The sequence below is a fragment of the Magnolia sinica genome, chromosome 1 (genome assembly GCF_029962835.1).
Source record: "Magnolia sinica isolate HGM2019 chromosome 1, MsV1, whole genome shotgun sequence".
NCBI lineage: Eukaryota > Viridiplantae > Streptophyta > Magnoliopsida > Magnoliales > Magnoliaceae > Magnolia > Magnolia sinica.
Genome location: NC_080573.1, coordinates 87,494,180 through 87,521,243, shown reverse-complemented (window position 1 = coordinate 87,521,243; position 27,064 = coordinate 87,494,180). Strand labels below are relative to the sequence as shown.

The following is a 27,064-nucleotide window of genomic DNA, read 5'->3' as shown; positions in this document are numbered from 1 at the left end:
CAATCAAACATTTGGCATATGCATACACACATGTATATGTTTGATAGAATGATTTTTGTAAGCCCATTAAAAAATATACTTTTGGCAAAAAAAGAGGAAAATATAAGCCTTGGGTCAGCCATAAATTTAAGGATCATAAACAAGTAAGTCACCTGTGTATTTTTTTTCCACGGGAACTCACACATCCTACATATGCCTGCACACTCACATGACAATTTTTGTTCGAACCATGACCTCATGTTGAAACTCTTATAAGTCTATTATTGAGCCATATGGTCGCAGGCCTCGCCAACATTCTCAAACCATTAATTTAAGAATATGGATCCTCCATTTGCATCAAGCAGTAAAATCGCGGTTGTTACAATTTAATTGGAAGATATAATTACACACCGTCATTGCTGACTGGCATGGACAAATGACGATGCAAGAAAGCAGAGAAGTCATGCTTTTGACAAACAGAGGCTGCAGACTCTTTATTTAGATGTCCTACATTTGAATGATTCAAATTATATTATTTATGTGATTTTAATGTTGTAACCTATAATTAAATTATTTTAGAAAATTATTAGCGTTTCAGGTGTCACATGGATTAATAGCCTAGAAACACTTTTGTTGTAAAAATGGCATTTTCTTTAAATTACTCTCGAATTGATTTCAAAACGTAGATTTGAAATACCTCGTATCCATTTACCTCCAAATCCAAGGCTGCCAAACGCGCAAAGCAGCTATTTGGATTTGAAATACACCGCCAAATCTAAGGTGCCAAGCGGGGTGTAACGAAAAATGAGTATTAATCTCTCACACGTGTTGTGCGAAGCACTAGCCAATCGGTCTTTCCACGCGCGAATCCGGGTGTGTCCTTTTTCTTTTTCCTCCCTCGTTTTCAACTTGCAACGGGAAAGAAACAAGATATTTTCCATTTTAATATTCTTCTCTCCCGTTATTCTCTCTTTCCAGAATCTGAACTTACATTTCGAGCAGAAGCCAGAAAAATCTCATCCTTCCTATTCTGCCCCTTCCTTCCTCCTTCACTGCTCAAATCTTCCCAAATTACTATCCAAATCCCGGAACTTAGATTCTCCCAGCATCTATCAGAAAAACCCAGAAGGGCAATTGTGGCAAAATGAAAATATCAGGGGTTTCTGGGATGAGAGAGAGATGACGAGAATTTCGGCAGTAATCTGAGGTGGGGCATTTTGGGAAGTTAGCCATGGTTGCTTCAGGCATTAATCTGGTGATGACAGTGATTGGATTTGCAGTGAGCACGATGTTCATCGTGTTTGTCTGCACGCGGCTCGTCTGTGCCAGGATTCAGTTAACGGCAGCCCGCCTCTCGTTCCCGATCGCCACTCGATCTGATCTCAGCTTAGTAAGATCTCTTTCCTTTTTTTAATTTTTTAATTTTTATTTTTAAAATTATAGTTATTTGTTGATATTGGTGTTTTGGCTTTCACTTTGACTGAATGAGTGCTGCATGTCCAATCTCGGGTTTGTAAGATTCTTTTATCTTTTCTTTTCCTTTCTCTTTTGAATTTTATATTTGGGGTTCAATCCATTTGAATGTACTATTGACACACGATTCAATATCAAGTTTTTTATTTTTATTTTTATTATAAAAAAAAACTTGTTTTATGTTAGCATTTTGGGTTTTGATTCAATTGACTATTTGATGGCAAGCCATCCAATCCAAGTTATGGTATTTTAATTTCAGTTCTGTTGACTACACAATCGCCGCATGCTTCCATCTCAGCTTGGTTTTTTTTAGTAGTTAGCATTTTTGTTCTCAATTCAACTGACTTTATTGATTGTTTAATGATCTGATCTCAGCATAGTATTTAGGGCCCAGTTGGATGGTGGGACTTTGCAGTCCTCCACGAGTAGCGAATCCTGGGAGTGATCAATCCCAGATTGGTTGGTTCGAGCTCATGCATCAGTGGTAGATCGGGTGCATTTCAACATCAAGGTCTCGGGTTCGACACCCCAATCCCGGATTAAAATTTTGTTATGTTGACGTCCTAGATTGGCCAATCGAAGAATGACCAATTCAAGGATCAAATGGGCAGAGATACTCTATCATGCGGTGTCCCTTGTGTGGCTTTTATGCACCTCAATCCAAATTGTCAATAACAACAGCCCACTTTGTATTGGGTATAACCCAAAAATCGTATTGATCAGATGATTCTGACTATCTGATTGTATGGCCATTTTGTTCGCTTATTTGAACTGTTGGCTAATTCTCTTTTTTTTAGCCTCATTTGAATGCTACCATACAAATGGTTTGGATTGTGCTGTTATATATTTTTGGCTTAGGCTCCATCCACAACAAGGTATTCCAAAATGGTTACCTAACAACCATTACGTAATAATTGTTAGACAGACTCACATACCTTGTATAGCTAGTATACCTTGTATAGTTCGTTTCTATAGGTAGAGGATTTTGCTTTTATTATTTTCCTTGTATAGATGACTGTAATCTCTATATATCCAACCCCTTTGGGTTGTCTCAAATACAGAAAAGCTTTCAGCTCCTCCCGGTTTACATGGTATCAGAGCATCACTGATCCAAAACAGGCACCACCTGTCAAATCCAACCATCCTTGCGTCCGGTCATCATCCTTGCTGCGTCCGGCCACCTTCCCTGCTCGTCCGACCGCTCCTGCGTCGTCCGGCCACCCTTGCTGCGTCGTCTGGCCACCCCTGCTGCGTCGTCTGACCATCACTCTGTCGTCCGGCCACCCTACAGCGTCGCCCCTGCTCGTCCGACCACTCCTCTGCTCGTCCAGAGCTCCTGCGTCGTCCGGCCACCCCTATTGCACGCCCCTCTGTGTCTCCGGCCACCCCTTTGTTCCAGATCTAGCTTTTCCAGATCCAGAGCCCCTATTGCTGTTGCTCCAGATCTAGATTTTCCAAATCTAGATCCAGATCCAGCGCCCCTGTTCCTATTGCTCTAGATCTAGATTTTCCAGATCCTGATCTAGATCCAGTATCCCTGTTCCTGTTGCTCCAGATTTCGATTTTACAGATCCAGAGCCCCTGTTGCTGTTGTTATTCCGCTAGATCCAGAAACTGCAATCCCTTGGGTATCTCCCGCTGTACGGTACATCTAAAACCTTCTTCTGCTGCAACTCTTTGGGTGCTTTATATTACTTCAGATTGATGGACAAGAACTCATCACGTACAGAGGCCCCACGTTGTAGTTTTGATGGTACCGGCTATTCTCTATGGGCCATCCATTTTCAGAACTTCCTCAAGGGTCGTGGTTTGTGGGGACTAATTGATAAATCTGTTACTATCCACACTTCCACAGATGCCGACAAATTAGCTGATTGGGAAATGAACAATGGATGGGTTATTACCTGGATTCTCTATTCGGTCGATCGGTCCATTGTTGTTGGCCTCATACCTCATCGCACTGCTAAGGCAATGTGGGAGCATCTCTAGACAATTTATCAATAGAGTAATGCGGTCCGGTTATACCGCCAAGAACAGGACCTCGTTAACCTTACTCAGGGTAACAACAGTATTCAATCATTTTACTCCAAAATTGTCACCATTTGGAAAGAGACGGCTATGATGGATCCAGCATTTCCTCATGACTTTAAGATATTCCAAACTACGCGCGTGAGTGCGCAAGTTCAACAATTTCTTATGAAGCTGCGTTCGGAATTTGAGCATTGTCGGGTTGCTCTCATGAACTATAGCCCTACTCCTTCATTGAATTTGGTTATTAATGATTTATTGGCTGAGGAACAACGACTGAAAGTTCTCTCTTCCTTCCTCAACTTCGGGATCATCTGATATGGTGCTTGCTGTGTCCACTACTACACCAACACATGGTTCCATTCCTTTGACTTGTCGCGACTGCAACAAGGTTGGTCATGTTGTCGCTCAATGCAAAAAATGGTGCGCTTATTGTCGATGGACTGGTCATGGTATTCAAGACTGCCGAACACGTGCTTATGCATCTTCTTTCGGTCGTGGACGTGGTGGTCGTGGTCGTGCTCTTTCTGCTACTGCTGCCACTATTTCTTCCAAGCCGTCTGTTAGTGATTCTGCATTTACTATTTCTGCTGACGATCTTTCATCACCTTTGACACCTGCGATGCTCCAGCAAATCGTTCAGGCCCTTTCTGCGGCCGGTATGTCAGGTATATCTCCATCTTTAAAATGGTTCTTCGATTCGAGTGCTTCCAATCATATAACTGGTGCTATATCACATCTTCGTGACATTCGTCCCTACATCGGAAATCAGGCTATTTCTACTGCGGATGACATTAGACTACCTATTCAGTCCGTTGGATTATTGACTTTATCTCAATTTACTCATCGCCAATTCACCCTTCATGATATGTTTCATGTTCCTAACCTCTCCTCCAATTAAATTTTAGTTGGTAAACTCACATTCAATAACTGCTTAGTTATATTTCTTCCCAACTATTGTTTTGTGCAGGATCTGGCAACGGGGAAGGTACTTGGGATGGGTAGGCGGCATGGTCGTTTGTACGTGCTGGACTTTGATCCATCTGTCACTCCGGTTCGTTGTTGCTTTTCTCCATCTTCATAAGATATTTGTTCGGCAAATAAATTGTAGAAACTGTGGCACTTTTGCCTGGGTCATCCACATTCCGATCGGTTAATTCAGGTATTTTCTTCTGGCATGTTAGGGAACGTTTCTCTTAATAAAAAAGATTTGTATTATTCTTGTTCATCTTGTTGTCTTTCAAAAAGTAAGTGTATTCCTTTTCCTCTAAGTACTACAAAATCATCTTTTATGTTTGATATAGTGCATATAGATGTCTGGGGTGCTTCACCAATTATGTTTCTCTCTAGGTTATGATACTATGTTATATTCATTGATGATTTCATACGTTACACCTGGATTTACTTTCTGCACTCCAAGTCACAGGTTTTTGAAAAATTCAAGATATTTCACTCTATGGTGGAGACTCAATTTCGGGTTCCCGTTCAAAATCTCCGCTCTAACTTAGGGGTATCTCTCAACAGATTTTCGTACATTTCTTCAGGGTCATGGGATTATTCATTAGACTACCTGTTCTGATACTCCACAACAGAACGGGATGACAGAACGCAAAAATCGTCATATTGTTGAAACTGTCAACACCCTGATGACAGCTATGAGTGTTCCTCGTTCTTTCTGGGCGGAAGCAATGTTACATTCAGTCTACTTGATTAACCGGATGCCAACCAACGTTCTGAACAGTAAATCTCCATACTTTGTTCTCAACGGTTTACCTCCTGCATATTCCACATTTCGTGTTTTTGGTTGTGTCTGTTATGTTCACCTGGCTTTACGTGAGCGTAACAAACTATCTCCAAAATCGATCAAATGTATGTACTTGGGATTTGGAGAAACTCATAAGGGTTTTCGATGTTATGATCCAGTTTCTCATCATGTTCGGGTTTCACGACATGTTGTTTTTCTTGAACATGTTGCCTTTCATTCATCTCTTCTTCCTTTGCACGCCCCAAATTCTCCTGGTCTAACCATCTTTCCTGATATTCCTTTTGCCTCGAGTACTCTCCCTCGTCCGTTGCAGGTTTACTCGCGTCGACCACGTACAACTCCACCACCTATTACTTAACCTGCACCTACTGTACTTGTTGCATATCCTGAACCTACCTCGATACGTCGTTCCGATCGTGTACATCGAGCGCCTGATCGCTTGATATGCTCTATGTCTGCCATGAATGCTCTAGATACTGTTTCTATTCCTACTTCATACTCTCAGGCAGTCACTCATGATTGTTGGAAGAAGGCTATGGCAGAAGAACTTGCAGCATTGGATGATAATCATACACGGGACATTGTCACTCGACCCGCTGACCAACAGCTAATTGGTAGCAAATGAATTTATTCTGTCAAGCTCAAGTTTGATGGATCATTGGATCGATTCAAGGCTCGACTTGTCGCTCAGGGATACAAACAGGAATATGAAATTGATTATGATGAGACATTCGCCTCCATGGCCAAGATGAAAACTGTTCGTACTCTTCTAGCAATATCTTCCATTTGCTCTTGGCCATTTATTCAGATGGATGTGAAAAATGCTTTTCTTCATGAAGACCTCCATGAAACCGTTTATTTGAAACCTCCTCCTGGCTCTTTAATTCCTGACAATAAGGTATGTCACCTAAAGAAAGTCCTGTATGGCCTCAAACAGGCAACTCGGGCATAGTTCCAATGCTTTCACGATATTGTTACAGGTGTTGGTTTTACTCAAAGTGGTCATCACCCATCTTTATTTTTGCGCACCACTGCTCGCGGAATTGTCATTGTTCTCGTCTATGTTGATGACCTACTTCTGACTTGTAGCGATGCTACTGGCATCTCGCCTTTAAAGGAAGTTCTGCAATTATCCTTCAAGATGAAAGACCTCGGCCATCTCACATACTTTCTTGGGCTTGAATTTTCACGTTCTAAACGTGGGATCGTGGTCAGCCAGCGTAAATATACCAAGGATCTTCTCTCCTTGGCATCATTGACGGATCAGAAGACAGTTCGGACTCCCTTAGAATTTAACGTTCAATATGGCCGTGACGATGGTGATATACTTGCACAGCCTGACTTGTACTACCGTTTGGTTGAGAGTTTGGTTTACTTAACTATGACTCGCCCTGATATTGCCTACGCTGTCCAAGTCGTCAGTCAGCTTGTTTCTGCTCTTCGGACTCTTCATATGACTACGGTGTTGCGCATCCTATGGTAGATCGATCACTGTTCTTCTCCTCCACGGTGACTCTAGACCTTCGTGCTTATTCGGATGCTGATTAGGCCGGTTGCGCTCTCACATGAAGATTTACCACTGACTACTGTGTTTTTCTTGGCCCTTGTCTCATCTCTTGGAAGTGTAAGAAACTGTTTCCAAATCGAGCATAGAAGCCGAGTATCGGGCGATGTCCGCTGCGTGTAATGAGCTTGTCTGGTTACGTAGACTTCTTTCCGACTTGGGCATTCCTTTGTAGAATCCTACTCACTCCATGTTGACAATCTAAGTGTTATTCAGATTGCCTCTAATCCGGTTTTTCATGAACGGACGAAGCATATTGAAGTTGACTGTCACTTTATCCGCGAGAAATTTCAGTTTGGGCTCATTTCTCTTCCACATGTTGCATCCCATGATCAGATTGCCGACATTCTCATCAAGTCCCTCACTTCTGTACGTCACTCATTTCTAGTTGGCAAACTATTACTTGTCGATGACTAGCATTAGTTTGAGGGGGGATGTTAGACAGACTCACATACCTTGTATAGCCGGTATACCTTGTATAGTTCGTTTCCATAGGTAGAAGATTCTGCTATTATTATTTTTCTTGTATAGATGACTGTAATCTCTATATATTCAACCCCTTTGGGTTGTCTCAAATACAAAAAAGCTTTCGACTCCTCCCGGTTTACAATAATAACGGTGCTAACTGTTATGCGTTATGGGGTTATAACGGCTGTTATAGAAAAAATCGCCTGTAATAGTCTCGTAACGGTCCGTGGTGGTCAAGGGGCCAAAACATATTTTTTCAAAAAAAAAAAAAAAAAAAAAAAAAAAAAGAGAAAAAAAAAGAAAAAGAAAAAGAAAGAAAAAACGTTGTAATGGCCGTTACAGCCCGTCTCATAATGGCAACGACGGTGGTCGTTATGGCTACCGTTACCGTTATGGAATACCTTGATCTATAGTAAGCATGCCATATATCTTTCCAAGAAAGAAAAAAGAAAAAAAAAGAAGAGTAAGCGTGCAATGTGAACAAGGTTTCAAATGATGGTATCAAGGAGTGTTGCGACCTCATATCTGTCCTTGTATCACATATCAGAGTCGGAGGCGTTCGCTACATATTGGGCATTTAAAACTGTGAAAATGAACAAAGTAAATTGAGGTAAATTGCCCCACATATGAAGTGAGTATGCATATGTGCATTATGTGCCACACTCTGGCATTGTATGGTAGAAATTCCTGGGGGATTAGGTCATCTACCGTTAGAGAATATGCACAATATGCTCAAAGTTTCAGTTTGTGCAAGTGGCACCCATGGTTTAGCGTTCCATATCATTATTCTGATGGACGTGCCACACCATGGATGGACCATGGTCAAAATTCTCTTTGCGGGAAAACTTCCAATTTGGCCTGAATAAATGGTTATGAAGAGAAATACAGGAACTGCAGGTTCAACTGAAAGTGGGTCTAGACAGGTGGCTAGGATCTTTCCAGCCTGGGAGATATTTGGAGCATGGCTCAGCTATGGTGGGACCTGACAGTTCAATGATCTGGGCTAATAAACCATGGGTCCTTCATACAAATTCAGAACCTGAGTATTCTGTACATATACCCAGGTGAAAGATCATATAATTTCAGGAAAAGCTGAGCTTGTTTGCATGAGGAATGATTGTAGAGGCCATGTGCAGTACATGTGCCAATGTGGCATATCATACGGGATCCAGCCCACTCATCAAGTGGCACCCACCATGATTATGTGTTGCGCAAGAAAATCAAGAAGGTCCACTCTTCAGGTCGGTCATGTGTTCACTGTATGTAGACTGTTAGTCATCTTTTTCCGAACTGCCAATTTTCTTATTCAGGTCCATTCAACCCACCTTATGAGTGGACCATTATGATATTTCGTCCATGGCTAACTCACTGTGTGCTAGTCTCTCATATCAGTTACTTAGATTACATCTTCGACTGAGAAATAAACAGCACATAACCTGATCGTACTGGGTGCCATGCTGGCTTCTCTTCTGAGTAAACACCTTCAATCTCTCCTTGCCCGAGTAAATTAAAGAGGAATGACAGCCCACAGTGGCTAGATGTCATTCAAATGGCAGCTAGATGGCTTTTGGAAACCAAAGGGGTGTCAGTTGCTGTTGAGGGGAAGGGCATGTGGGAGGGGTTGAGTGGATTGCTCAATGTAGGATTTTGCAATCACACCTTTTTGAGGGGAATTATCAAATCCCGCTTCTGAGGATTGGGAGTGTTAGGTGGACCTTAGTTGCACAATCCTGCTAATAATGTGCCGCTCCTGGCCTGCTTCAAATTGCACTCCTGCTCCTGCTTCCTAGCCATTTATACTTGCTAGCATTCTGAACCAAACGCTTCCCTGCTCCTACGCCCAATTCTGTTGCTGTCTAGCTTCACGCTTCGTGCAGTTATAAGGTGGACTAAGGAAACCTGAGATTGGTCATTCCATTGAGACTACAAACAAGGGATTGGGAGCATATGCCTCGATTGGTCAATCCAGGATTGACCAATACAAGGATTATACGGTTTTATGATTTCCATTTATGTAAATTAGCAAAGAAGAAAAATGATAGGTGTTCATTTCTTTGGATGTTATTGGAATTTGTAATTTGCCAACTGGGGTCTCTGTTCCTTTCTTTAATTGCGGAAAGTAAAAGAATAAGAATGGCAGTCAAAATATCAAACTGGTAGTACTCGACTTTATGGCCATGTAGAGGTTTGCATCACTACTGTGCATTTCTGATGTTTTAGGGTGCTTTTGGATGTACCACTAATCGCATTGGCGGGAGTTCCAAGCCAGCACTGTAGCCTTGATGACTGAGGGGGCGTGTAAATGGAAGCCACATTAAATGTGCTTCCAGTTTTCCAACTTTTTCTGCCCCAAATCACAAGTGAGATCTATGTATGAAGGTCTCTGACATACCAAATTCCCAATTCGGCCCTACCCTACCATGTTGGCCTTTGGAACCAGGAACTTGCAAGTGTAGTCTCATTCAACAATTCCCATGAAAATTTGGGTTTCTTTTTCCTCTCTTTTTGAGCACCAAAGGCCTTCTTTCTGGAGCCCTATGGTGAAGTTACTTCCAAACTGGCAATTTTCCATTATACTTAAAGAGTGTGCTTTGGCCATTGCTTGTGATATCATCATGTTCTCAAACTAATGCTCTCTACAGTTGATTTTCAGCTTAGTTCATTCCTTTGGTTTGTGTGTGACACTTGGAATTTGTAAGATTCTGAACCAACATCATTCATTGTTGCCATGGAAATAGCTAGAACGTGGGCTTCATGGCTTGGAGCCTGTTGTGGTAGCGACCTTTCCAACAAAGAAGTTCAGCGAAGAGCTTTTCTCCTATGGAGAAGATACCCAGTAAGTTTACTTCTTCCATAATGCAACCCAAGTTTGTGTTTCTGCATGTGTGTTCATGCATGCACTTGCGTGTGTTTCAGTATGTGTTGATTGGTGGAAAAGGTTTCTGAGCTAATTCAGGGAAGAAAGTATACTTTCCACAACTTTCTCTTGTTTAAGAGAAGTGCTGAGTACAGTTGGGCACTTGGGAAAAGCAACTCGTGTGCTGATTGGTCTGCTAAGCAAGGGAAGGTTTGTATTTTCCTGAAAACCATGATGGCCTTAGGTCAGTCCCTTGCTTAGGAGGAGGCACCGATGCCCTCAAGTGGGTTGTTTTTCCAAGTACACAATTGCACTTAGCTTTTGCTAATGATATGACTTCGAGTTGTTCTCACCCATCCATTTATGTAATAAATTTGAATGACATATTTGTTCATGAGTGTCAAAAGAAAGATTTTTGTCCAAGATAATGTGGATCATATTTAATAATTTATGATTTCCTATTTACTCATGAGTGATTCATGAGTTACTCATGAGTTGTATTAGCTTAAAGAAAAGGTTAAAAAAGAATACAAGATTTTTATTTTATTATTCTTATTATTTTTTTCTGAAAATGTCCAGAATTGTGACTGAGTGCCTCATCCAATTTTTACAGAATCTGAACTTTGTAACAAGTGCCTTTGGCATTTGTTCACTTTTTACACTAAACAACCTGTTTGCTAGTATCCAGTTTCTCAGAGATTGTTTCCATTGTTGAGTGCCATGATCACAGACAGTTCTCTTTTCCTGTACGAGATCATATTGCTAATTCAATTCTATATTTTATTTTGTTCTTGAACTGTGATTGCTTCTCTAACTGATTTTTAGTAATGAGGCAAACAGAAATCTGTAGGTTGTTTATCATGTAGCATATATCTAGTCTAATTGTCGTTTATCATGGCCATCATTTCTTTAGGGCCCGTTTGGCCGGGTGGATTGAAAGGGATTGAATGGTATTAGGGTGGATGGCATGGATTTCTAGGTAAGGATGGTGTTGTCAGTGGATTGTCTTGAGATCTATGGGATTGCTATATCCCTGTATTGCTATATTCAGTCTGTTTGGCACGCCCGGCCAATCCCGGGATTAAACCTTCCCATCCCTTCCAATCCCTCGAACCAAACACGTCTCAGGCAAATTTGAATGGATTAAGGTGGATTGGATGGGATTTAAAGGTAATGATGGTGTTGTCAGTGGATTGTCTTAAGACCCATGGGATTGGGATCAGATCACCGACTCTGTTTGGCACGCCCGGCCAATCCCGGGATTTAACTTCCAATCCCTTCCAATACCATCCAATCCCTTCCAATCTGACCGGCCAAACGGGCCCTTAATGGTCTCATAAACCAAACTATTGTCTACGAAGTTGTTGGCGATGGACAAACAATTCCTCATCATTGACTTCTTGTAGTTCACCAATGTTGTTGTTATATCATGCTGCTGACTTTTGTAGAAGTCAGTTTCTGAGCTAACCCATCTCATCTGATTATGTAATGCTTATATATTGGGCATGTTGGCCAATTTTCCCAAACCTAACTCCCTAATATCCCAAAAACTGTAAGCTAAACCCTGTTCGAGCCTGCACACTTCCTCCCGGCAGCCTTAAGTCCACCCCCAGATGTCATGTGTACAACTTCATTCAATCCAAATCCTATTCAAGCCCTAGTTGCAGCGTATGTACTGCAACATTCAATCTTAACGTTACTCGAACCGCAGGCCTGGTACGTAATCTGTAATATGCAAAAGCCCCATAAACTGTTTGAAATCCATCTGCAGCTTGTTTTACATCATTGAAAGGCCTTGTCACTAGTGTGATCCTTTCCTGAACCCAAAGTTACTCCATAGACCTAACCTAGCCCAGAGACGCTCCTTTACACTGTCCGCAGTCTTTTTAGATCACATCCAACATTCATCCAAACATTCCAAACTCCTAAACCCAAATAAATACCAGTCAAATGTACACCAAATAAGTCACCATTAGAGCCTTCCATATACTCATAGTAACAACCCATGGCCTTATCCTTGAAGACAGTTGTACAAGGTCCCTTAAGGCACCCAAATCAGCCTGAAACTTCAATCCTAAAACCCTTACCAGGCCATATACCCAGCTCAAAGAACCTTAGTAAGCCATAGCAGCCCTAATCCCACCTGATAACCCAAATTCCAACCCCAAGCTCGCTCCTATATCCTGACGATAAACTTGCTTTCAGTTAGACTGCACACACACACACACACACACACACACACACACACACACACACACACATATTTAAAATATAAAAGAACAGGGGAATCTTGCTGCCTGAAATTTATTGATAAAATAAAAGAAAGCTTTGGAAATTGGGCTCGACCTAGCCAAATGAAACAAACAAGAAAGCACGATAGCTGAATACAAGGGATGCTATGCCTTACAAACAAGAATGGGAAGATCCGGAACTGATCCGAAGAGAGCATTCCATCAATCACAAGCATGATTTGTGAGGCGATCTGCAACAGAATTCCTTCACAAAGCATATGAGAGATTGAAATCTGAAGTCTAGAGCATAAATCACGGATTTGAGACCGGATGTACCGAAGCTTCCATGGGCACATTCCCCTACACTTCCACTCATCTGCTTTAAGGGCCTGTTTGATTTTTGAAGTAAATGGTAATTACCTGGTAAATAAGTAATCATTACTTACCAGGGAATTACCCCATCGTTTCCTGCGCCTATGTTGACGGCTTAGCTTTTTCGCGTTAAAATCGAGGATGGCTGCCAAATGAATATAGGGCCCACTGTGATGTACGTGATGTATCAACACCATTCATCCTATACGTCAGCCTGATTTAGGCCATGAACCCAAAAATGAGGCAGATCCAAAGCTCCAGTGGACCACACCACAGGAAACAGTGGAAATTGAATGCTTGCTGTATAAAAATTTATGTGGCCCATAGAAGTTTTGGCTGAACCTGATATTTGTGTTTACCCCTTATCAATGTTTTTATGACCTCATGAACAGGTTAGATGACAAATAAACATTAATGTGGGCCCAATAAACAAAATAACGTTTAATGGTGGACGTTTAAGGCCATTGTTTCCTGTGATATGGGCCACTTGAGCATTGCATTTGTCTAAATTTTGAACTTAGGCCCTAAAATCTTCTGATAAAACGGATGGACGGTGTGGATATGTCATACACATCACAGTGGGTCCACAAATGCAAGTCAGCTTTTTCGGACCAATTTTCGAGAAGAAAATGCATTTGAAATTTCAAACAGGGGGAAAAGGTAACAATGACCTTTTTCAAGGGTATTTACCAATTCCCTCAAAATCAAACAGGCCCTAAGAGTCCGACTCAATAAAAATATTTTGAAGGTCCTGCTGATGACACACTCGAAGGCCCTCCAAGACAGCATGGGATTCAGAATTTGTGCACACCCCAAAGAAGGAAGAGACAGCCACTGCTATATTTCCATGATGATCACGAATAATGCCACCCCCATTGGCGAGAACTGGATCCCACCAGATGCCCCACCTACATTAAGTTTAACAAAACCAAAACGTGGGGGAATCCAACGCACAAAATGAACTTGTTTTGACTTAACACGCACTTCACGTGTCCAAAGGATTTGAAGTGATAATTGGCCAAGGAAACCGCTGTTTGTAGAGGAGGAAGCATCCATGCACACCATTCGAAGCCAATGGGAAATATGATCTAGGATGACCTAGGATGGACGGTTAGACCACACTTATCTCAAGTGATTTGAAGTTTTTTTTTTTTTTTTTTTTTCACTAGAAGTAGGTTATCTTATAGTCCCAATATGGTGGAGGGGAGGTTTTGTGGTGTTATGAGAGCCATACAACAATTGATGGAAGAATTAGGACAATTTACTAAGCAGACAAGTGAGATGAATGGTGGGTTGTCTGCCCTAGAAGAGAAAGGTAGGAGAAGTTATTTTGACCCTAAACTATAAAGGAGAAATGTTGAAAGATGCACGAAGTCATGGAATCACTCGTGTAGTCAACTGAGGTTTGAAATGTCAGGCAGAGACTGCTAGTTACAGATATGAGCATGAGACTTAACCACGATAACACTAGCCTCAATACCCTTGGTAGAGACCATGGGGACCCATGGCCCATTGATTATTATAATTATGCTAAGGCAACTCAACCTCCTCATGCAGACAATCCAAGCAGGCTCATAAGGTAGAAGATTACACTAATAGTTTAGAACCCAAACCTTTCATGACTACTTGAGGTTAATGGAGTATTATTTCGAGTGCATCATATGTCTAAGGATTCCAAGCTGCATTTTTCAGCTTTGAAACTGAAGAGATTAGCATGAAATTGGTGGCATTCTCTGGTGAGAGACTTGTGACATATTGGATTGCTGCCCATCTCAACTTGGGACGATTTAGAGACCAGAATGAAATAGGGGTCTTACCATTAGTTCATGAGGCTAAGCCATTCCGAGATTTATTAGCCTACAAAGGAGAATCTGACTTTCGAGTAGTAGACTCAAAGGTACTATGATCTAATGGTGAAATGATATTTGATGGAGATGGAGGTACATCAGGTCGGACAATTTTTTAATGTGCTTGGGAGGATATTCAATGTGACATGGTGGAGGTCAGCCCAAAGAATGTCGATGAAGCACACTATGAGCACAAGAGAGAATGGCAACTAGGTGCAACCATTTTGAAGCTCATGGGTATATATTATTACATACTACTTCAAGCGGTACCGCAGCTTGAATGGTTATTTCCATGCTACAAGTCCCTATGATTACCAATGGTGAGTAGGGATGTAACTTGGGTCAAGCTCAATTTGAATCCAATTGGCCCAACACAGACTCTAGGTCAAGGTAGTTTGATGTTTGGTTGGGCTTGGACTTGAAACCCTCAAATAGACCCTAGGTTGGGTTGGGCATGGGTTGAAGCCTTGGACAACCCAACCCCATCTTTATTATATATAATGCTAGTGGTCAAACATATTTTTCAACACAATTAGTTTTTGAGTTTATTAAAATTTTGCATTATTAAAGGAAATGGGAAGGGTTTAAAGCCAAAGGAAGGGATATTTAGGTAATTATATAGCGGATACCCATATGTCCCCATGATTAATGACTAGGGGTGTGACTTTGGTCGCTTCCACCAAAACTCGACTAGCCAAACCCAGACTTTAGTTTGTGTAGGGTCAGATTGGGTTGAGATCGGGTTGGAAATCCTCAACGGCTTGGGTTAAAGCCTCCAGCAACCTGACAAACCCAATCCCTATCTTGTGTAATGTAAGTAGCTAGGGGCAATTTTTTCCATGCAATTAGTTTTTGGGTTTGCTAAATCTTTGAATTATTAAAGGATATAAAAATGGTTTAAGGCTAAAGAAAGTGCATTTAGGTAATTTCAAAGGAGGCTGATCGTCTAATTACCAATGTGCAATTTAGATTTTACTCGTTTCTTTCTCAAGCGAAGACTAGATAGTCATGATTTTAGCAGCTTAAGAGGAAATAATTATGCCAAAGAAAAAGAGGAAGAAGATTGAAAAGTTGTCTTTTCCCTTGAATCTCTCCCCTCATTTTGGGGATTTTTGTTTTTTGTCGGATGCTTTTTTTTTGCCACACCCAATCCAACCTCAGTTGCGATTGGGTGGAGTATTCAACACTTAGAGTTAGGTTGGGCCTTGGGTTGATTCTTAAGGTAAGGTTGGGCTTGGGTTTGAAATTGTGTGGATTGTCTACCATGACGCATGCGGAAGCTTGGCAGAGCTTAGAATTGTGCTGAGATTACAAACACAAGCATATATAGTGGTTCGGTTTCCCTACTGCACTCCTGGCAGACGTACTCCTCCAGTGTACTGATATTCACTATCGTAGGAGTTTTTAATAAGTTCACCACTAACCTTTACAATGGTTTTCCTTATGCTAATCACTAACCTACACGTACACTCCCATGTCGGAGGAACATATTTCTACCTGTGTCGTGGCTTCCACAAGAGACTTTAGTTAGTTTTCTATTAGCCAACCAATAATCACTAACGATCCTAATCCAAGGCCCTACGTACACTTTCGTCGGAGGCTCCCCATGGAGACTAACACGTATACACCCGTGTCCGGTGAATTTGGCTCTACATAAGAGTGTAGGTTCTACACAAGAACCTATTCGAGTTTGGGTCACAAACTCTACACTTAATCCTATATAAGGAAGGAGTGTGAAATGGACTCTAACAAATGACAACCTTACTTGTCGGATTGAGCCCCTTTTGTATCACTTTCTTGAGATGCTTCTTCAATGCTCTCCCTAATTGAATCGGCAACCGTGCTTGAATCGGCTTCTCAATTGCTTCCACGTTCGTTGATGCCAATGGATTAGCTCTACGAACAAACACTTTGCATGCGATGCTCTAATGAGGTTACCAAGGAGATAGGAGGATGGTAGAATCATCTACAACTAATGGATAATTGATTTCCAAAGGAAATTCACCTAGATGGGTCTTTTAGAGGATGTAGACAATGATATACTTATAGGTTTATTGTCTAATCTCTAGAAAATGGTGGAGATCAAGATCATTTTTACAATGAAGGTTGAAATCCTCATTACCGTGGTAAAGCTCAAGAAAATGACTTAGATATCATAGGTTTAGAGACTTAGGGCCCGTTTGTTAAATCTGAAATCCGAAGTTTGAATCTAAAGTCTGAATCTGAAATCTAAATTTGAAGTCGGAAAGCTAATAATGAATCTAGAATAACTTGTTTGTTAACTAATGTCTGAAATGTTTGAAATATATTAATTTGACACATCTACTCATATGAAACAATTGTGATTGAATCGCTACCTTTGAAAACTCCATGAATTTCACTGAAATGTTTATTTGTCATCCAACCTATTAAAAAGGTCACAAACAGCTAGATGAAAAGATGACACAAATATCAACATGATCCAAAGCTTTTGTGGCCCAAAAGAATTTTTAAATGGTCAATCACCACTGTTTCCTATACAAAGGTTCATCTTAGATTTGAAGCTAATTTATTTTTTTAGATCATGCCCCAAAATAAGCTTTAAATATAGATGGACGGTATGGATGTAGTCACATATATCACAGTAGGCCCTGGGTATGAGCCAAATTTCATGGAAGAGCCTTTCCTAGGAAGTCCACCTCTGGAAATCTAGGTGGGGCCATTGTGATGTTTGTGTGAAATCCACCCTGTCCATCTATTTTGTGAGATTATTTTAGGACAGTGCTAAAAATGAGCCGTATCCAATACTCAAATGGGCCGAAAATGTGAGGATTGGACACCCATAATTAAAATATTCGTGGGGCCACAAGAGTTTTCAATCATGCTAATATTTATGGTTTGAGTTCATTTCACTAGGAATGACATTATGAACTGTATTGATGGCATGTAAACACCATTGTCGACCCCGGGGAGGTTTCAACGATAAGAATTTTCCTACCCACCTTTTCCTTTAGCGCGGCCTACTTATGTCTTGTATCCTCATTTTTTGTCTTGAGTCCTAAAATGATCTTAAAACACGGATGTATAGATTAAATTTATCACAAACATAACGGTGGGCTCCACCTAAGATTCCAGTGCGCAAGAACTTCCTGCGAAAGGCATTTGCACATAATTCGCACCCCAAATTTGGGAGGGGTTGCGTACTACCCCATCAATATCTACCTAAATATGGACAATTAAGGGCTTTGTGGGGCCTACCATGATATATATGTTTTATCCATACCGTCCATTCATTTTTTCATATTATTTCAGAAATTAAGACAAAAAAAAGGCAAATATAAGGCTTAAGTGGGCCACACTACAAGAAATTGTAGGAATTGGGTGCCTATCATTGAAAACTTCTTGGGGCCACATAGGCTTTGATCAAGCTGATTTTTGTGTTTTTCCTTCATCCAGGTCTGTGTGACCTTATAAAGAGGTTTGATGGCAAATAAGCTTCACGGTGGACATCAGGAAGGTTTTAATGGTAGTCGTTCCTGTCCCACTACTTTATTTTATCATGTTCTAATAGAGCTCCTAAGGCTGAGGGATGATCAAATAAGGGTTTACCTATTAAGGTTAGGATCATATAGATTAAGGTTAGAATCATATAAATTAAGGTTATGGTCACCAAGACACCTCAATTTACCTTTTGTTCACTCCTTGATGCTTCTTGTCCTCTTATGTCTTCGGTCTTCAGCTTCCAAGGGCTCAACCAACTCACTAACACACAGACTCACGTAATTGACAAATAGGTGCACAATCAGTGCACTCACAGGTTGACCCTTAGACTTGACTTGCCTAAGTTACACCCCTAATGGTGAGAGCAATAAGACCACGAAGATTACTGGTCCTAAAGTGACTTGAGGAATGTGTGAGAAATCAATGAGAGAAAGAGACCACAACAATGTCTCATTTTTTAAATGTAGGGGCAAAGGGCATGTCTCAATTGTATTCATATCTAAGGTTTCTCTAGTTTCTCTTCTCCTCCTTTGGTAGGGGATTTGCAAAAGGTCTAAGTTTTTTTTTTCATTATTATAGAGGAGAGTGGGAGGGTGAGTGTGTGGAGAGAATGACTGGTTCTCAAGGAGGAAGCAGTTAAAATTTAATTCTAAAGTTGTCAAGCAGACAGTTAGCCTCCTTGTAAATTACCTAAATACCATTTCCATGAGCTTTAAATTCTTCTTATGTCCTTTAATAATGCAAAGATTTAGTAAACTCAAAAACTAATTCTATAGAAAAGTTTGTCCTTTGCTGCTCACTTTTATTATGGTAGAGATACGGACGGATTCGGGTTGGGTCGGGTTGCTTAATGCCTCAAATCTAAGCTCAACCTAACTAGGCTGGGTTGAGTACTTTTAGCTGGAGCTCAACCCGTCCTCGACCCAACTCGACCCTATCCGAACTAAAGGCCGAATTGGCCATATCAGATTCAAGTTGATCTCGACTCAAGTTGCTTCCATATGTGTAACCCTCATTGATTTCTTGGTTGACTGGAGAATCTAAGCAGATTACATGCCGATGTTTGATGACTTATTCATTAAGGCTACAAAGTCTACTTTGTGTGATGTTGCTTCAATGCAGATTTGCCCCATGTTACTTTGATGCTTGTGTTTGTATGAGCATCACATACAGTGTATTGTCTGTACGTGAATGCTTACATGTTCCTACATGAGTGAAAATAGATTGCCCTTGAACCACTGAAAGATGCTCCACCACTATATGATGGAAATGAGACAGTTGCTGCCACATTAGAAATTGAGGAACATACTGATAAGGTAAAACAGATTGTGACAGAGACAAGTGAACCAGCTGGGAGGCAGCAAGTGGTCTAGTCAGACAACCATTATTGGACAGAAGGCGTTCCAGGACATGACATGTACCTGGAAATGCAGGAGGAAGAGGAGGCACGATATGGTATGTGGGGTACCTTGGTGACTTGGAATGCCTTCATCATCAAGGTTCCTCAAGACAACTGGAAACTTGTTATGCTGATGATTTGGATTTGGAGACCGATGACTGTTTCGAAGCCTGGTGGAATTGATGCAACTGCATCCCAGCTCACACATGCTGTATTAGAGATGATCCCAAGTGGGTCCCGATTAATCACACATGGAATATCCATCCAAAAATAAGCTTTATGTGGCATGTGCTAAAAAGTAGTCTACACATGGTGTTACATGCAGAAAAATATCCACAAAATTGCCTTTTGTTTTGGAAAGGTGAGAACACACTCTCTTATGCCGCCATGCACACATGGGTTCTCGAACCTATGACCTCAGAGTTGAAACACAGTTTCTACCACGGAGCCATGAGTAGTGACCCCACAAAATTGCCTTTTACAGTCGGTGTTCGGAGAAAATTGGAAGAAATGCACCATACGGTAGTGTATGCAGCTGGATACGCAACCTTAGTACCATACGACTGTATACACAACTGTACTACGTGTGACTGTTAGTGGAGAATTGTTTTTATCAATTTCTGCTGCAAATTGGTTATGTAGTTATTTCAGTTTCAGCAACCAGTGTTTTAAATGTTGATAGTATCAGCTGCTACTATCAGTATCACACCTCAGGATACGAAACCAGCCTGAAATTAAAAGAATTCCTGGTATTATGTGATATTTCCCAAAAGATCGCAATGTATCGATTGATACATTGTGATAATTTGAGGATATTGCCTTTATGAACTTCCCCGTGTTGTCGATACGTGTAATATGTATTGATGACCTCATTTGCGTTAGTCCCTTGCGAAAAAAATAAAAAAAATCGAGAAAAAATAATTTTTTTTTTGAATTTTTTCGCTGTGATCTTGTTCCTAAGGGGATTTTGATTACTCTTTTTTGTTTGTTTGGAAAGATATGGGGTTTCGGTGGAGAGAACTTGGAGAGAGATCCCAACACTCTCTTTGAGAGGAAATCACTCAAAAGGTTATTGGTCGAGAGGAAATTGGGACTCGAGGAGAGGTCATTCAGATAGGTTGGGAGGTAGGTCCATCAGTTGCCAGTAGGGCTGATATTTGATGAGGGTGGTGTGGGAGGAGATCTATATCCACGATTGGGGAAGAAGTGAGATTCCAAAGCACGTTGTGAATTTGAGGACTCGTTTGGGGCGTATGGGTAGAAAAAGTTGTTCTAGGGCTGAAGGAAAGGGAAGCAATGAGAGGAAATGAGGGGCAAGATTCAAGGGTCTGTAGGAGTGTGGGGGTCGTTATAGGGGAGCGAGGTAGTGCCGGTGTTAAAGGGAAGGGGAAGATTATCGCAGGTGGAGTCAAGAATAGATAATCGCGAACGGGTCAGAGCAGGTAGCGAAGCAAATTAGGGGGGATAGCTCTGAGTGGATTTGGAGAGGCTGTCCAGATAGCTCGAGGAGATCGGTCAAGAGGTAGGTCTGTCAGTTACTAGCGGGGCTATTATTGGATGACGGTGATACGGGTGATGATCTATATCCGTGATTGAGGAAGAAGCGAGATTCTTAAGCACGTTGAAATAAAGGCCTCGTTTGGGGCGTATGGGAAGAAAAGGCAGCTTTAGGGCTGAAGGAAGATCAAGGGAAGTTGTTAGACGAAACAAGGGGCAGGGTTTAGGGGTCTATATGAGTGTGGGGGTTATTGCAGAGAAGCGGTGTAGGATTGATGTTAGAGAGAAGGGGAAGATGATAATTGGATTTGAGGGCGGACAATCACGGAGGGGTCAAGGCAGGCAACGAAGCAAACTGCAGGGGGTAACTCCTCCATCTTTCAAAGCTTCTGGCACCCTTTTTGAAGAATTTTCCATTAATGTGGATGGAGTTCAATTTCAGAAGGGCTTTCAACAACATCTGCTTGGTGAAGGAGGTGGTCGTTCTATGGGAAAGTGGCTGTTGGAAGTACAAGGGCTTTGCGTTTGTTTGACTTGAGAACTCGGAAGATGTTAGGAGGTTGGTGGTGGAGATGAATGGAAAGATGTTTGAAGGTCGAAAGCTCAAGAGCTTGAAAGACGTTAAGAGGGTGGTGGCGGAGATGAGCGGAAAGATGGTTGAATGTTGAAGCTCTCCATGTAGAAAGGCTAGATATAGGCTCGAAGTCATCAATAAACTCTCCTACAAGGAAGTTGCAAATGGAGAGAATCCAGTAAAGGGGGCTTCGATAAGGAAGGAAGATAAGAGTTTTGAATAATGTGTAGCGTAACATTCACCCCTCAAAAGCATGAGGTGTAAGCTACATAGTGGGTGGCGCAAGCTACACACTACTTCTAAATTTTTAATCAGGGTTGCGCTTAGTTGCACCAATTTCACGATATTTTGCACTAAATTAGATTGATTTATAATGAAATTTAACAAAATTTCATGATATTTGGTGCAACCAAATGCAACCTAAAGTAATAGGAAAGGGTAATGATTAGTATAAAAGTGAAGAAAGAGCAATGTAATTGATTTACTATTGTTTCTTATATTAGTTTACTAAAAGCACTGAAATAGAAAAATGTAATAAATCATTGAAAACATCAATTGATTTTAATGTAGTGAAAAATAACTTGTAATGTGAGTTATATAGAGCGTGGTGTAGTGAATGTAGCATCTAGCGTATGCAAATTAATCATATAGCGTAGGTTACATGCGACTTAAGTTATTTTCATGAGCTATGTAGCATTTAGGCTAAGCTATGCTACATAGCGTTGCTATTTAAAACACTGAGGAAGATGGTGAGGCGATCAGGCTTATCTTACGGGGAGGTGCTGTCCTCTAGGGCTGGTGGGTTTCAACAGAAATGGGGAGAAGAGGGTAGTAAGGTAGACTGGTCCAGTGGTTAGGGTCTACCTTGGTAGGCTTATCTTACAGGAGGTTGGTGTCCTCTAGGGTTGGTGGGTTTTAGTAGAAATGGGGAGAAGAGGGTTGTAAGGTAGACTCGACGCATGCAAATGGTGCTAGTTGGTTGTGAAGGGAGGACAATGGCGATGGCCCAATGATTGGGGTCTACGTTACGGTAGTGGATAATGCTTGGAGGGCTCTGTAGTGGAGCATGGTTGCAGTCGTGAAGTCTGAAAGATTGGAGGAAGAGGTGGCAAAGTGGTGCAATCTTTTGGCGGCTTCAAAGAGGGTATGCTTAGTGCCATACCGTTGTCTAAGTTGGAGGTGTAGCTTTCTCTCAGATCGCAAGAGGTGGAGAGCCTCTTTAGTATATTGAATGTGCAAATAAATTATATGAATCATAGAAATATTAGTGATTTATTTATTTCTTATTTCAATTTTTAATTTAAAAATAATTAAAAATTGTGAAATTATTCGAGAGGCATAACTGCACAGGTGTATCGAGGCAAAACAAATGTATATTTTTACTTCTTTTTTGTCTTTTGAACATATTGGTTATTTTTTCATACACTTCTATGATTTATAAATCATATGAAATGATTTTGAATATAGTTGCATCACTTCTGTCGGAGAGCGCATAGTTTAGGACCCTATACAAAGGAAACTTATCATATGGACTTGTCATTTATTTATGTATTATCTTTTAAGTGTGCAATAATGTCTTTTTTAACATCCACTGAAGTTTCATTGAAAATTTTGACCATTTTCCCAATGTTTCCCAATAACAGTGATACATTATGCAATACATATGATATTTCCCATGTGATACGGACATGTTTCTATATCCCAAGGGTGCGATGCGATGCATGTGTCGACTCCAATGCTTAAATAACTGGTATATTTGGTGATGATGTAAATCCTAGCAAAGGATGATGGTAGGATGATGTAAAATCCTAGCAAAGGATGATGGTAGGATAATTGTTCTATGATAGGAAGTTTGGTCGCTTACTTGCACATTATGTGATACATGCAATATTTCCCATGTGATATGGATATGTTTTTGTATCCCAAGTGTGTGATGCATGCATTGATACCAATACTCAAATAACTACTAGTGATGATGGGGGTTGAACTATCACCTTTTTTTTTTTTTCCCTTTTCAATTCACCATCATCTTTTTGTTGTATTTATATATAATGGGCCCTAATCTACCAAATCATATGCTTGGTAAGTGTTTGATTAGGGCCTATTTGGTCGACTTTCAACAAGTCAAGTGGACACTGGTCAACAGGTGGCATTCTTGCCAAAGAATGGCCTATTACACCATCAAATGGATGTCCCCCCAAAAAAAAGATGGCATATTTTGGGTTTTTTTTTTTTTTTTTTTTTTTTTTTTTTTTTTAGCAATAAATTTACAGAATTTTCCAAAAAAGGAGCAGTTATAGGGCTGTATCATATTGGGCAGATGGCCAATTCATTGGCTGGTACTGTTATGTTATACCTTCCTTTCACTAAGTTTATCACCATAACCCTCCCTAGAAGTCATTAGCAGTGATGTCTGGGGGCTTAGTCTATTGCAATTATATACATGCTTAAGATACGCGCATCTTTTATTGATGGGTATTCACATTTTGGTTGGATTTGTTTTCCTTGATCCAAATTATTTGAATATTTAAAAAAGCTTATAATGGAGACTCAATTCAATCAAGAGAAAAAAAGAATTCTACAAACTTGTAATACTGGAGATTTTGTTTATCATGATTTTAATGTTGTTTTAGAGTTCATGAAATTAAAAGACAACTGGCATGCCTAGGAACGCCTCAACAAAATGATGTTGCTAAGATAAGAATTGTTAGGGGTGGCAATGGGCTAAGCAGCATGGCCTGAGTAGGTGGCCCAAGATCCAAGCCTGAGCTTGAAATCTAGGCCAATTATTAGGGCTAGGTCTGTCCTGGGCCAATGATGAATGGCCTCGCATGGCTTGTTGACCCTGTCCATTAATCAAGTAGGCCTACTGTTGAAAAAAATGGATGGTTTGAAAACTTGTTAGTGATTCTCATTCATCATACATGTGTAGTTTAAAGACACTTGTTGGATCCTAGTCATGTGTCCATGATCTAAACTATTTATATGATGTGACTCATCCTAGATGGAGGATACTTAAAAATATTGTTTGATTAGACCTTGTTAAACCTTTGATCATTAAAATTGTTTTCTTATAGGGCTGACCCTGACCCAACTCAATCTTGTAAGGCAGGGTTCAAGCCTGATTAGGGCCATGGATGAGTGAGCTATAGGGCTTTGGGGACTAGGGCCAGGCTAGGGTCATCCCTGGCCTGACCCTAGCCTGAACCTAGTCTCACCAGCTGCCAAACTTAAGAATTGTCACATGGTCAAGGTTGCTTGTACCCATGATGTGAACGATGCATTCTTAAACCATATTGATTAAAAAAGTGTATAGGGAGCAACCTGAAGGATTCGAAGAAACTCAGAAGCTAGAGCAATCTAATTAATATTGATATACTCAGTATTCGCTGACAATGTTTTAAATAGTGAATGGTGTGTAGCTTAGCGTTCCCTGGCCTGACCCTAGCCTGAACTTAGTCTCACCAGTTGCCAAACTTAAGAATTGTCACATGGTCAAGGTTGCTTGTACCCATGATGTGAACGATTCATTCTTAAACCATATTGATTAAAAAAGTGTATAGGGAGCAACCTGAAGGATTCGAAGAAACTCAGAAGCTAGAGCAATCTAATTAATATTGATATACTCAGTATCCGCTGACAATGTTTTAAATAGTGAATGGTGTGTAGCTTAGCGTTCACTCCTCTAAAGCATGAAGCATAAGTTATGCTACACGCTATTTCTAGTTTTTAATCCAATGTTGTGCTTGGTTGCACCAATTTCATGATATTTTGCACCACATTAGACTTATTAATAATGAAATTTAACAAAAATTCATGGTATTTGGTATAACCTGAAGTTATAGGAAGGTGCAATGATTAAGTATAAAGGTAAAAAAAGAAAAAAAGAAACTGATTTAATACTTATATTATTTTACTAAAAGCATTGAAAAGATTAACTTTTTTTTTAAAAATAAAAATGGAAAAATGTAACAAATCATCGAAAATATTAATTGATTTTAATGTTGTAATGGAAAATAACATAATATAAGCAACGTGGCATGTATCATATGCAAATTAATCATATAGCGTAGCCTACCCATGACTTGAGCTATTTTCATGAGCTACGTAGCGTCAGCTACACGCTTCATAGCGTAGCTATTTAAAACACTGTCTGCAGATACAGAATATTCGATATGAATAACCTTTGTTTTTCTTTAGATTTGGCGAGCATCTAGAATATGATGCAGGACAATTAACCACTTGCTCTAAAAGTTCGAACTAATAGAACCTGATGAATTAATCCTTTTATCTCATAGCCTAGGCCCCACATCCATGGTTTAGGTCCTCGGCCGAACCCTCCTTGTGGGCTCCAAATGAAATTGCGGTAAACCGCTACTCGTGAAGTTTGGAATTATGTCCAAGAGTCCTAGAGGGGGGTGAATAGGACTTTTCAAAAATGTCAATCCTACTTAATTAATGCAAATATTACCTTCTAAGCACTAGTAAGTAGGATTAATTGACAAGCAAGCACAATCAAAAGATAAGATAGTGAAATATATGAAAGCTGCATTTTTATCAAACATCTTGTGTGCGGAAATTAAACATAGCATGAATCATTGCAAACACAAGTAAGATCAAGCATCTCAAACACATCGATATATATATATATATATATTGGTTTGGCTATGTGCCTACACTCCCGGTGTACGCACTCAACCCATGAGTACACCGGATTTCGCTAACCAATAGTTTTAAATCAAGTTAACCATAAACCTTCACAACTTATACAAGGTTTTCTAGGTGCCTACACAAGACAACCTAAAGTGCCTACACAAGGCTACTAACATTGCCTACACAAGGCAATAGGTCCTACACAAGGACAATACACGTATTCTCCCGTTAGAGGCCTACGAAGGGTCTTAGCGAGTTTGTAGAACTAAACTCTGAATCCTAATCCTACACAAGGAAAAAGCTTCAGACACAATGGACTCTAGAACTTAGTTGTTAGTGAATGAGCCCTGTTTTATCACATGTTGATGAGGATCTTCCTCTTGATGAAGAGTCTTCAACTCCCTTGAACCGCAACCGCTTGTAGATGCTCCAATCAAGGACACCGAGGTTGTTGGGTTAGGGTTTGGTTCGATCTACTTTAGTTAATGATGGATCTTTAAGAGCTAGAGAAGATTCTCAAAAGCTAAGCATTCAAGGATCCTAGCATAATGATTTTCCATTAAAGAGTGCTGCTGAATGATCAATAAAGGCTAGAGTTCATAGTTCAATACAGGCTATGAATATACCAATAAATGCCTTTAAGTCATGGATTGAATGATCAACTTTTATGAGAAAGAGGGCTTGAGAGAAAGGGTATTAACTATAGCAATCACTATCTCAATGCTCGCTCAAAAACCCAAGTGATATATAAAGTCCAATCCCAATGGTAAAAAAAGGGCAGAAATTTGTCGTTGTCGATGCCATCGAAAGGTCTTTGATGCCATCGAAGTTTCCTTTGATGTCATCGAACCTTCTTCGATGCCATCGACTTCCTACA

At 40.5% G+C, this 27,064-nt stretch overlaps 1 protein-coding gene across 1 annotated transcript in view; it reads left to right on the top strand.

The window, feature by feature from the left end:
* Positions 1-890: 890 nt before the first annotated feature.
* LOC131251448 (RING-H2 finger protein ATL8-like) overlaps positions 891-27,064 on the top strand; it is a 29,108-nt gene continuing 2,934 nt past the window's right edge. The window contains exons 1-2 of the mRNA XM_058252142.1: positions 891-1,369; positions 10,016-10,113. Coding sequence (XP_058108125.1) covers positions 1,211-1,369; positions 10,016-10,113 — 257 coding nt within the window. The 5' untranslated portion in view covers positions 891-1,210. The remainder of the gene's footprint in view (positions 1,370-10,015; positions 10,114-27,064) is intronic.